General features: G+C 45.5%; 1 protein-coding gene across 1 annotated transcript in view; it reads right to left on the bottom strand.

Moving 5' to 3' along the window:
* Positions 1-3,071: 3,071 nt before the first annotated feature.
* The window catches only part of MDH1B (malate dehydrogenase 1B), a 28,095-nt gene continuing 17,745 nt past the window's right edge, over positions 3,072-13,421 (bottom strand). Inside the window, exons 7-12 of the mRNA XM_056861208.1 lie at positions 12,002-12,165; positions 10,529-10,668; positions 8,196-8,247; positions 4,704-4,757; positions 3,666-3,740; positions 3,072-3,121 (exon numbers count right to left, since the gene is read on the bottom strand). Coding sequence (XP_056717186.1) covers positions 3,072-3,121; positions 3,666-3,740; positions 4,704-4,757; positions 8,196-8,247; positions 10,529-10,668; positions 12,002-12,165 — 535 coding nt within the window. The remainder of the gene's footprint in view (positions 3,122-3,665; positions 3,741-4,703; positions 4,758-8,195; positions 8,248-10,528; positions 10,669-12,001; positions 12,166-13,421) is intronic.

The raw sequence follows: 13,421 nt of genomic DNA, 5'->3' as shown, positions 1-13,421 counted from the left end.
ACCGCTCTTAACCACTGCACCACGCTGGCTCTCTTTGGAATCCAATGTCCTATTTTAACCACCCAGAACTTTAACGTTACTAGCTATGATCTATACAAGCCATCCTTTAAAATGAACTGGCTACACATTTAATAACTACGAGCTGAGGTCCACGTGGCCCACAGCAAATATTTCTTTACCAGGCGCAGAATCAAAAATCTGCCATATCTGATGACCAATTTCTGCAATAAATCATGGTTATGGGATTACAACGCAATCCTAAACCCTGGACACCTATTCTTGCCTAGCAGAGAACAGATATTTTGAAAAAGACCCAGCTCCAACAAGTTGAGAACACAGCTGTGGTACTGTTGCAACTTCACCCACACCAACCAATCATGGAAAGGCATGTTGATTATGCCCCAATGTAAGCCATTTATCGAATAGAATTACAGAATGATGGAATCATAGAGTTGGAAGGGACCACCAGGGCCATCTAGTCCAACCCCCTGCGCAATGTAGGATGTTCACAACTACCTCCCCCCGCACCCTCAGTGACCCCTACTCCATGCCCAGAAGATGGCAAAGAGTCCTCCATGATCCCTGGCCAATCTGGTTTAGTGAGAATCCAGAAAACGCAGGCAAAATGTGCGGAAATGAGTGGGGAGAGCGAGGCGACCTCTGACAGGCAGGAAAGGCCTGCATAATCAAAACGAGGCCCCGGAGTAGTCAGTGGGGTGACTGCGAGGAAACAGCCCTGTAGAAATGGCCATAAACTCATACTATAACTCTAAAGGGATTTTTGTTTTTAAAAACCACTTCTTTCACGTTCCAGCACACATAAACTTAGAATCATAGAATCATAGAGTTGGAAGGGACCGTAAGGGTCATCTAGTCCAACCCCCTGCACAATGCAGGAAACTAACAACTACCTCCCCCCACATCCCCAGTGACCCCAGCCCTCCCCCCACCTTGCAGGATCCCACAATCAAAGCACTCCCGACAGATGGCCATCTAGCCTCTGCTTAAAGACCTCCAAAGACGGGGACTCCACCACCCTCCGAGGCAGCACATTCCACCATCGAACAGCCCTCACCGTCAGAAAGTTCTTCCTAATGTTTAGGTAGAATCGCTTTTCTAAATTAAAAACTTGTTTATTGTTTTTAATTTAAGAAATATCGACACCCCCCCTTTCTGCAGAAGGCCCCCACGGTGGCTTCAAAAATATGAAACAGGGCAAAAAACAAACAATTAACAACGGAAACAATTTGGAATCAGCAGGAGCAGCAGTGGATCCAGGCTTGCGCATACAACCACACGGCGCGTCGCAAAATTGTTAAGCGGCGAGAACTCTCAGGTTATAACTCAAGTTGCCAAATTTTGTGCTGTTTCTATGAAGCTTCATAGACTTCTTCCAGAATGATGTTATTGGTACTTATTGCACTTTTTTCTACTCCATCCACTTTTATGTAAAGTGTTCTTAAAATTTATATAAATATGTCTCATTTTTTTAAAAACACTTTTTTATATTGTTCATGCGAGGTTTATTGTTGTATAGTTTTTACTGGTCTGATTGACTGTACCAATAAATATTATTATTATACAACCACACGGGAGAACACGTGCATACAAGGGGGATTGAGAAAATGCAAGCAGTATTACCAGGCGGTTCAATCCAAATGTGCTACCTACTTGGGCAGCTTTCTCCAAATCTTTCTCCTTGCGGAGGGGATAGGGAGGGTGTGTAATGTTGCTTGTACCCAGATGGACAGAGAAAAAAATAATTGACTGTTCTTTTTATCATATATATCAAACCAAAATTTATTGGTCTTGTTCAGACAACACTCCACTCTCCTCTCTCTCTTTCTACATGTAGTGGACAATCAAGATGGATCCATCCTGCTCTCCAAACTTGACTGTCCTCCCCCCGCACCCCGATACTCCCAGACATTTATGTATAAGGTTTTAATAAGGTGTATGTACATAAAACCCAACGCACATAATGCATATATGGCTGAGTTCCCCCTTCCCTCCCCGAAAACCCAACCAAGGAATTTGCCACAGGGTCTAGGCCTGCACAAATAAGTTATTATGCACGTATACCCTAGTTAAATGTTACCCTCATCTGTGGGCATCTGGGAGTGTCAGAAGAGGTCAGGGCAGGTGGTGGGTGAGTGGAAAGGGGTAATCTCAGTATTCAACTACATACAGGGAGAAGGCAGGAGAGGGTGCCGTTCAAACCAGAGTGTTGCCTTTAAATTTTCTACTCTACGGGTGCATTCCTGAGGGGGCCCCTGAAGCACCTTAGAAGCTGGCATGACCCTGCACCGGCGCAAATGCCCACTTATTCAGTGATAAGAGGCACTTATGCTGGTGTGGAGGGCATTTATCCAGGTGCCTGGGTGGCGCGGAGCTGCACCAGCCTCCCCCGCCAGCGCCGGTACTCCAGGAACTAAATCCCAGAAGAGGCAGCACACGCTGATGTGGGGGTGGGGGTGTTCCCAGGGGCAGAGCTGCTTTGGGGCAGCTTCCTCGTACCTTTCAGCCCGGGAATGCCCCTTGGCGTGGTGGAGTGGCTATGTCGCCTTTTTAGTGGCATAGCCCTGCCAAAGTTAATGGGCCTTTTTTTGCCCTTTTTCTATTTTTTAATTTTTTAAAATAGGTTTTTCTTTTCCACGGCTGGGAAGCCTCTTTGGTGGCAGCATAGCAGCACCACTCCTGGCCGTTACGCAACACCCCCCCACACTCAGGAATGGGCTGCCCACCTTCCATACTTCAGAATTTGGAGTTCTAGACCCAACCTGGACAGTGACTGGTCAACTGGCAAAACTTTGTCAAAAATGAAACTAAAACTTTGTTATCCAAATATTCCAACCAAAACATATTTGATTTTCTTGTTCAGCTTGTGTTTAAAGAACAAATAAAAGACAACAGTGCATGAGTTTCCGCATGCTCAATATCTCGTTCCGTATAGAAGGGGGGACGAACACAGAGTTTTCTTGCACCGAATCCATGCTTGTTGTGTTACAGAAGTCGCCACGTCCAAGTGTTTGAAAGCTGCAGCTTTACTGTTCAGTGGTGAGTTACGAACTTCATTCTAGATCGCTCACGTTGATTTCATGGTTAGATGAAACTTCAGGAACTGCAGAATAAAACATGAATAAACAGGAATTTATTTACAAGCGACGGGTTTGCAAATATTCAAAATATGCTTTATTAAATTAAAAAAAACCCAAGCACCTAGTCTCTGTAATGGTAAAGACATGAAATCCACCGTCATTGTCCAGGGTATTTTTTTAGTTAAGACTCCTGAATGGTTTAATAATTAAAGTACAAGTGCTATAAATAGTTGGGGCTTTTACCTGCATGATTTACAAGGCAATTAATCTGCAACCAACACAGTAGCGAGACAGTGTGGTGTAGTGGTTAGAGTGTTAGACGAGGATCGGGGAGACCCACGCACGAATCCCCATTCTGCTACGGAAACTTGCTGGCTGACCTTGGGCCAGTCACACCCTCTCAGCCTTAACTTATCTTCCAAGGTGTAGCAAGGATAAAATGAAGGAGAGGAGAATGGTGTAATCTGCTTTGGATCCCCATTGAGGAAGAAAAGCAGGGTATAAAATGAAATCAGTAAGTAAGAAGAGAGCCAACAGTTCTATTTCTCATGAGGTTTCTTCACTTACCATTTGCAGATTCTTCAATATTTTCTTCTTCAGGGCTCTTTGCCTCTTTCGACTCATCAGGTGACCCTTCAGTCACTGTGATAAATAGAATTGTTTATTTTAAACATATTCCTAACTAAGATGTATTTCTTTTTCCAGTCTTTTAGTATATTTGACCCTAGAGTTGCCAGAATCCCCACTGGCAGCGGGGGATCCCCTGCTTTGGTGCCCCACCCCCTGGCACCATTCAGCCAGCGAGGGAACTTACCGGTAGTAAACTTAGGGCAAGGCCTCCAGCGTCAAAATGCAGCAACATCGTTTCCGGAGTGCGTCGGAAGTGACATCATTACGTCGCCGATGACCATGGGAATGCTCTAATATTTGGGCGAAACTTTTGCCCAAATTCCAGAGCATCCCCATGGTCATTGGCGACGTGATGACATCACTTCCGACGCACTCCGAAAACGATGTTGCTGCATTTTGACACTGGAGGCCTTGGCCTAAGTTTATTGCAGGTAAGTCCCCCCCCCCAGTTGCCAGGGGGTTCCTGGCAACCCTCTTTGACCCCTTGGTTTCATAGCATTCTGAAACAGATATGGGGTGGTCATTTTGGGGGGGGGAGGCTGGTCATCAATATCGACCAACGTGCACGAGAAGGAAATGCATCAGAGTGAGAAGTGTTTTCCAATAGAGAAAATTTGCTATAAGAGTCAGAGGGCACCACCCTCCTCAGGCTCTGCCCCCAAAACCTCCCGCCAGTGGTGAAGGGGGACCTGGCAATCCTAGTTGGGGGTGGTGGTGGTAGAGATTTAAACCAGTAAACAGTAAGAGGAGAGAACGATCTGCCCTTCACTTGGGAGTATATTTTCTTTCATTTGTTTATATTGTATTTTTGCACTGTAAGCTGCTTCGGGTCCCCATTGGGGAGAAAAGTGGAATACAAATACTTAAATATGAAACACATCTAGAGATCTAATCAGAAAATGCATAGTTTGGTTCTCACCTTTCCAGCAAAACAAGTAACACCACAAAGAAAGAAGTTTATGCTTCATGTCTTACCTTCGGCGCTAGGTTCTTCCAAGGTGACTTGGCCAGTGGACGAAATTTCGAGTTCTAAAACGAAAGTAAAGAACTGATCAATCCTACGAGCTTTTATAATGGACACGGCAGCTGAAAGGGCTGCGGTAAAAATGGCCGCATGCCACAGATTCAGTTATTGGTGCTGTCATGCCTGTTCTTTCCCATGGTCAGAATTCCAGAGGGGAGGCTGTGTCAGTCTGTCTCGGCAAAATAAACCAAAAGCCCAGGGACGCATTAAAGACTGACAACATGTATCCTGGCATGAGCTTTTGTGAGTCAGACCTTCCCTTCATCAGATGCATGGAGTACAAACACCTTTATAACCAAAGTTACAAGTGCTTTTCCATGCATGGAACTGCAAATTCATAAGGTTCAACAGAAATCTCTGTATTTATCGCTTACTGGGAAAAATCTCAATCAGCAACAAATATTATTTATATTTTAATTATTATAAAATGTGTGATAGCAGCTTAAAATAATAAAATCTATTTTAATGGAAAGACAAATTATGTATTTAATAAACATATATCTTGCATTTCCAAATGCATTGCCCAAGTCTGCTATTATGATATAACAACTGGGGACCTGCGAGAAGCTTAAGGGAAATTCTCTCGCTTGCCCTTGCTTTCTTCTCTGGCTTCTGACGACCCCCTCTTCCCAGCCACATTTCTCCACCCCATCTCTTTCCTTCTGCACCCTCCTTTTCCTCCCCCTCTGCCTTGCGGAGTTGGGAGTTGGAGGAGGCAACTGCCGAATGCCAACCATGTTTGGGCCGGGAGGGACCCTGAGCTGGCCATAGGCTCCCTCCCAGCCCAAACACAGCTGGTGCTCAACCTCTGTTTTCTTTGGTTCTTCCATTGTTTCTCTGGTTCGCGGCTTTTTAAAAAATCCCTGATTTTTATTTTAAAGTTTCTGGAACTTTTTTTTGCAAGCCTGGGGATTTTCTAGTGTTTGTTGAAAATCATTGTTCTCTGTACAGAGCCCTACTCTGAGGATTTATCAATCTGCATTCCAGGGCTATGTTCAGAATTATATATAACAAACAGTGGACTCACAAGGACTTATGGGGGGTATCTCATTTTCCCTTCCCCAATTATTTCCTATTTCCCTTCCCTGAAAGTCACAAGCCTTTTCTTTTTCCTGCTTCCTTCTATCCTTCCCACCCACCAGCCCATCCTACCTTTTTCTTATTTCAGATTTTTCTACAGACCTGCAGCTTTTTTGGGGGGGGGGTTCATCAAAAGATCTGTCTTGTCTGTTCAGTCTCTGGGTTTAAGTATCCACAGCTTTGGCAATGCTAAGAATTAGATATATTGATCATGATACCAGATCTCCTTAACATCAGAGCTCACTGTTAGCGATAGCTTGTCTTTTTCTATGCTGAAAAACATTTCTGGGGAGGTGGAAATATTTTCTCCATCAAAGTATAAAATACTAAGAACAAAGAGCCAGCATGGTCTAGTGGTTAGAGTGCAAGGTTGGGAACTGGGAGACCCCGGTCAAATCCCCACTCTGCTATGGAAGTTTGCTGGGGGACCTTGGGCCAGGCACACACTCTCAGTCTAACCTACCTCACAGGACGTTGTGAAGATAAAATGGAGGAGAGGAGTCCTCATTGGGAAAAATGGTGGGGTATAAATAAAGTAACAAACAAATAAATAAAAACAAAGTATTCCTTTTACTTACCCTCTTTTGAAGCCCTTTCTACTGCTATTACTTCTTCTTTCAGTGCCCAACGAGGTACTGTAAGAAACAACAGGTATATTCTGTCCCTTCCACCAGTAAATTATATTAACGTGGTGACCTATGAAAGATACGTTACCATGCTGAAGTCCTACATGACCTCAGTAGGGCTCTGATGGCTCGCTTTTGAGGTCTTAAGTCTAAGAAGGGGTATATTGGATAAAGCGAGATAAAAAGGAATCCCAAAAAAGGACCTTGACCCATCACTAACATGGTCAAGTGTTCTAGCAGTTATCTCTTCTTTTAAATCAGGTCTATCTGTGGCTTGGATATATTGTCTGTGGTTTGGGGCCACAGAATTGACATAAAAGTTTTAAACAAATAAACAGATAAACAATAAAACCATGACGCAAGGAGCTTCCATGAGCATAGCGGGCATTTAGTAGAGTTGCCAACCTCCAGGGGTAGCTGGAGATCTCCTGCTATTACAACTAATCTCCAGGCAACAGAGATCAGTTCACCTGAAGGAAATGGCTGCTTTGGAAGGTGGACTCTGTGGCATTATATAAGTTGAGTATCCTTCTCATGGATATTTCCAGATGGATGAGAAGCAGTCTATATTTTGGATATGTCCGGATTTTTGATCTTTTAAAAAAAATTAATTTTCAGTTCCTTATACTACAAACAAAAACAGACATTACAAAATAATACACACTATTTAAAAAAAACCAACCAAATTTAACAAACAACAACCATAAAACCCCAAACAAATAACATATCACACAGACGTAATACCAACACAATTCTAACATTATGGCATACCAAAATCTACTTTACTAATAGAAACATATATTTTCTTAATTATTCTATGTATAAAATTATTACCAACTGCCCCAATCTATCAAAAACATAATAATATTTCAGATTTTGGACCTGAAGTCCGGATTTTGGATCTGGAGTTCGGCTGCGGTGAAGAGGAAAGCTAAACTGAAGTCTAGGCTCGCTTGCAGCATGCCCAGACTTCAGTTTAGCTTTCCTCCCAGCTACAGTCGAACTCCACGTGGAGGTCCACTGTGGCGGGGAAGTTAAAGTGAGATCCCTGCCACTCGGCTTCTCTGGACTTTGGCGGTGGGGATCTGCCTGCATGTTGGCATCAAAGATCCAGATTTTGGATCAGTCTGGACTTTGGGTGTCCAGATAGGGAATAACATGTACTGTATTGAAGTCCCTTCCCTTCCCCAAACCCTGCCCTCCTCAGGCTCCACCCCCAAAATCTCCAGGTATTTCCCATCCCAGAGCTGGCAACCCTAGCATTTAGGAATATTTTTCTCTCCCAGGCTGTAATCACTGACAGATTCCCAAACTCCCCTCGTTTTGCTAATGCAGGCTGCTGGGTGCCAGGGTTAAGGGGCCCGCTGTGTGAGAAAGACAAGTCCACCCCCATCCCCTTGGCTCATGTAACTAGCTTCTGGGTTGTTTAGATCCTGGCCCGTAAAGGTAATTTTCTGCATCTTGAGAAGCAGCAGTCTCTGTTACCATTTTTTTAAGATTATCGCTCGCATCACAGATTTATAAATATAACCAAAATTACGTGAACAATACTTTATTAATCAATAGCTCAGGGACTCCAGTAATGTATAGGATGTTTATTCGGTAATAATTAAACCAGGTAGATTCTCAATTTAAAAATCTGCCCCCTGAGAACATATGGTTTTAAATCTGGTCTTCAGAGTCAACCTGGGCTAGGTGCTATAGGAAGCAGTTGTTCATCCCACTGTTCAGTTTTACCTCGTCTTTTTGTATATAGTTCAATTGCTTCCCCTAATGCAACTTCCTTCTCCTGCACGGAAAAAATAGTATAGTTTAGCAAACAATATTTACAGATGGAACAATTATTATTATTATTATTAAAAAATGGGATAACCGAGCAACTAACATCATTTCCTAAATATACCTTCCTTCCTCTCTTTTGTAAAACTCACACAGTGCTTCCAAAATACTCCAGTGTTCGCTTGGGAAGTATGGTGTTTAACTACAGATACAAGAAGTCTATTAGGGATTTATCCACAAAGCTAACAAAAGCTTTCATGGTTATTTAAGTTTTTTAAAAAATATTCTATAGCTTGTTTAATGAATGGGGGGGGGAACTTATTCAGTTGAAAATCTCGAATCCAGCTCTTCTACTACAGACCAACATGGCTAACTTCTGAAACCGGGGTATCTTAATTAGCGTTGCTAAAACATCGGCCCTAAAACTTCAGCTTCATTTTAAAAACTCCACTGAAATTGACAGGATGCAGCCTGTCAATTTACCTTTGTAACATTACCTTTGTTACTTTTTGCAGGATAATGATTCAGCTCAAACCCAACCCCTTTCGGACTATATATTACTCTTCCTACACACTTGACACTGAGAGACACTGTCCTTCAGTGTTACTCCTCTGAAGATGCCGGCCACAGCTGCTGGCGAAACGTCAGGAAAGAAAATACCAAGACCACGGTTACACAGCCTGGATAACCTACGAGAACCAATGAACTATGACCATGAAAGCCTTCGACAATATTTCAAATCTGTAATATTTGTTTTGGGCTTCCGGAATCAGGGAATTTGCTACAGGGAGATCTGTGGGTTGCTGTTTCCACACTCTGCATGTTTGTCCCACACAAAAAGAAGTGGGAAGGACCTGTTAGGGCCATGGTGATACTGGAATTCTGTGACTGGAACTGCCCATGTGGTGTTTGGCTCCAGAAGCCAGAAGGCTGTGTGCAATACAGATCGGGGCTCAGACACTGTACGTGGGGTTAACGCTCTCCCTCATGCCTTTTCCTGACAAACAAATCCTCCCTCCAATCTCATTTAAGCCTTGGATGGCCCAGGCTAGCCTGATCTCGTCAGATCTCAGAAGCTAAGCAGGGTCAGCCCTGGTTAGTATCTGGATGGGGGACCACCAAGGAAGTCCAGGGCTGCTATGCAGAGGAAGGCACTGGCAAACCACCTCTGTTAGTCTCTTGCCATGAAAACCCCCCAAAAGGGGTCGCCATAAGTCGGCTGCGACTTGACGGCACTTCACACACACACACAGGGAAGAAGACAGGTTATGCCTGCCTTTTTTTCTCTGCTGGGGTTTAAAGCAGCTGTGGGTAGGGGATTTTCCATGAGGAAAGTGGTGCTGGAGGCAAAGGGTTAACCTCCTGAACATTGTGGCCCAATCAGGACTCCCCTGCAGCAGTTTTTAAAGTCCAAATGACATAGCTGGAACTCATGAAATTATGGAACTCCAGTATCTCATCCAGCTAGGTCTCTTGGGTGTAGAAACCTGCACCGCCATGTAAATCATTGCAACACTACAGAGTGGAGAGGTTGGTTCTGGGGGCCCCACTCCTCATAATGCAACCACACATGGCTATCAGCTCCGCTCAATTCCCCTGTGCATGGGGACGCCCGATCGGGATCAGGACACTGGTGCCCTTGGAGAAGGCGCTTTGGCTTTCCCCGCTGCACCATTTCCCCGGCCTGAAACTGTCCCAGCGGGGAACCATAGGGCATCTACATAAAGAGTAGATGTGGCAGACAGTATACAGGGAGTGTCCTGTTTGTCCAAGACTAGGAGAAGGAATTTATGGAAAGATTGCGTGTGTAAAGCATCTACATAAAGAGTAGATGTGGCAGACAGTATACAGGGAGCGTCCTGTTTGTCCAAGACTAGGAGAAGGAATTTATGGAAAGATTGCGTGTGTAAAGCGACATCAAGTCGCAGCTAATTTATGGCAACCCAGTAGAGTTTTCAAAGCATAAGACTAACAGAGGTGGTTTGCCATTGCCTTCCTCTGCATAAAGGTAAAGGTGAAGGTAAAGGTCCCCTGCACCAGTACCGGGTCATTCCTGACCTATGGAGTGACGTCATATCCCAACGTTTACTAGGCAGGCTTTGTTTACGGGGTGGTTTGCCAGTGCCTTCCCCATTTCTCTGCATAGTGACCATGATATTCCTTGGAGGTCTCCCATCCAAATACTAGCCAGGGCTGACCCTACTTAGCTTCTGATATCTGACAAGATCAGGCTAGCCTGGTGCTATCCAGGTCAGGGCGTGGAAGCAATTATAAAAAAATCTGGACGTTACCCGAATCAGATCAAGGGCTAAAATCTGAAGATATTCTCGATTTTTCTTGCTAACGTCTAGTTCTGTAACGACCTTCCAACTGCCGTTCTGGAACTTCACAGGCAGGGAAAAGACAATCCCTTCAGGAAGCTCAAACTGACCTAAAGAAACAAAGAGAATTCCTTTGAAGCATCTTTCATTCCCAGAGTAATGCACAGATACATTCGCTATTAAAACTGGCATGAAAAGAAGGAGGTAGGGCCCACCTTAACCAAAGTTTTACGATTCCCAATGGATTTTAGTGGCAGAGATTCAAACGTGTTTAATGCTGCTAGTAAAATGGGTAGGTGTGGCATCCCAGGGGGGCAGAGGTCATATGAAGAGTTGATGGGGCAGGGTCACCCAGGCTTGCCACGGACCACCTGGAGAAAATGGCCGCTTTGGCAGTTGGACTCGATGGCATTGAAGTCCCTCCCTTCCCCAAACTTCACCTTCCTCAGGCACCGCCCCAAAAATCTCCAGGTATTTCCCAACCTGGAGCTGGCAACTCTACCTGAGGGCGAAGGGCTCACTGGAGCCAGAGGCCGAGCGGGGGGTGGGGTGGGGTGTCTGGTGAGGAGGGGCAGGTCAATTGTTGGGGCGGGCACGTACGTCGATGCTACAAAGGGGTGGGGAAGTGGCCAAGGACTGAGTTAGAGGCAAGCGAACACACAAGTTACAGGGGAACCGGCGGGAGCGGCGCGAACTACCTGCCGGGCGGGACGGTGGACCGATGCTGTATAACTGGGGATGTCAATAAAGCAGTAACTGTAACTATGCCTGTTTATAGGTATGGAGTCCCGGCCACTGCCCTATTGGAGCGAGAGCAACTCAGCATGCCTGGACATTGTGGGGTGGGGGGAGGAGGAAGAGGAAGGAGGAAGAGGAAGAGGAAGAAGAGAAGGAAGAGGAAGAGTTGGTTTTTATATGCCGACTTTCTCTACCACTTAAGGGAGATTCAAACTGGCTTACAATCACCTTCCCTTCCCCTCCCCACAACAGACACCCTGTGAGGTAGGTGGGGCTGAGAGAGTGTGACTAGCCCAAGGTCACCCAGCTGGCTTCGTGTGTAGGAGTGGGGAAACAAATCCAGTTCACCAGATTAGCCTCCGCTGCTCAAGTGGAGGAGTGGGGAATCAAACCCGGTTCTCCAGATCAGACTCCACCGCTCCAAATCACTGCTCTTAACCACTACACCACGCTGGCTCTCAGAAAGAGAAAGTCGGCATATAAAAACCAACTCTTCTTCCTCTTCTTGGTGCAGGTACCACACCTACCCACACCTACCCCAAAGCTCGTGACAGTGGGACATAACAGTTTTCTTGGTTGGATTAAGCCCAAAGCCTTTAACCGGATTAGAGGGAGGAAATGTCTTTCCCACGACCTTTAATGAAGACAGAGAAGGGCGACAGAGAAGACTGGGGGGAACCGTTTGACTCAAAGGAGAACGTTTACCTTCGCTGATGACTCCTAGAGAGATGATCTCGTTTGGGGGGGAGTCCCGATACCAGTATCTCAGCACCGTTGCAATGACGTGTGCCGGTGCCATGCCTAAGCAGTGGTGCCCCCAAGAACTCAGGGAGCTCAGCGAAGCCACAAATTCAGAGTGCAACCATTGACTGTATATGGGGGTGGGGAAGGAAACAAGTTTTTTTTTAAAAAAATTAGAGCGAAAGACCGCTTTCTAGACAAAAGATTGCCAAAAAGGTTATTCTTGAGAAATTCAGATCTCGGTCAGCAGCCTCATAGGATGCCGCAACTCGTTCAGCAACATTTGTAGCAACGTGGGAAAGGCAGATGTTTATAACCTATCAGGGACTGACTGGGGAGTTCAGGACAAGCTAAGCAGAGATCCAGTGTGGTGTAGTGATTAAGAGCGGCAGATTCTAATCTGGAGAACCGGGTTCGATTCCCCACTCCTTCACATGAGCGGCTGACTCTAATCTGGAGAACCGGGTTTGATTCCCCACTCCTCTACATGAAGCCTGCTGGGTGTCCTTGGGCCAGTCGCAGTTCTTTCCAAACTCTCTCAGCCCCACATGCCTCACAAGGTGTCTGTTGCGGGGAGAGGAAGGGATTGTGATTGTAAGCCGTTTTGAGACTCTGCTTTGAGACTCCTTAAAGGTAGAGAAAAGTGGGGTATAAAAACCAACTCTTCTTCTTCTTGAGGTGCTGGAAGTCCACGCTGCAAGGGCGACTTGGCTCAGATCCATCCAACACTGCTGATGACGGGCACTAGCTCAGTTGTAGAGCATCTGCTTGGCATGCAGAAGGTCCCAGGTTCAATCCACGGCATCTCGTTAAAGGGACTAGGCAAGCAGGGGATGTGAAAGACCTCAGCTTGAGACCCTGGAGAGCCGCTGCCGGTCAGAGCAGACAATACTGACTTTGGTCATTTATGCATGGTTGCTGTAACCTCCTTTATTCCCTGTTTCAGCCAGGATCTAACGTTTCAGTGTGAACGATATCCCATTCCTTGGTAGCTCAACACTGTTCCAATGCAAAACCAACCCAGGTCCTCCCATTCCTCTGTTAATCCGACTTTTCCCTCTCCCCTGAGCTCAGCCCGGTTCAAAGTTCCATGCAGATGGCAAGCAGGGGTAACACAGAAGATTGGCTTCTCTCACAGCAAATCACAAAGCAGTGTGTAAAGAGGCAGGGATTCAAGTGCTTCCTGCTACCTTGGAGCTCTTTCTGATCAAAAGAAAGCCTTTTGTGAGAGTTCCCCCTCTCTGAGTCTAATTCTCCAAATCAATTGCTCAGGCGTTGATACAGAAACAAAGGATTTATTGAAGACATCAGGAGATGAGACAGGCACAGGTAGAAAGTTGCAAGTGAGGGGCTTATCGGGTTTACAGAATATATTGACTCCAGG

The sequence above is a fragment of the Euleptes europaea genome, chromosome 15, assembly GCF_029931775.1.
Source record: "Euleptes europaea isolate rEulEur1 chromosome 15, rEulEur1.hap1, whole genome shotgun sequence".
Taxonomy (NCBI): Eukaryota; Metazoa; Chordata; class Lepidosauria; order Squamata; family Sphaerodactylidae; genus Euleptes; species Euleptes europaea.
Note: the sequence above shows the minus strand (reverse complement) of the source record. Positions and strands in the feature narration are given on the sequence as shown.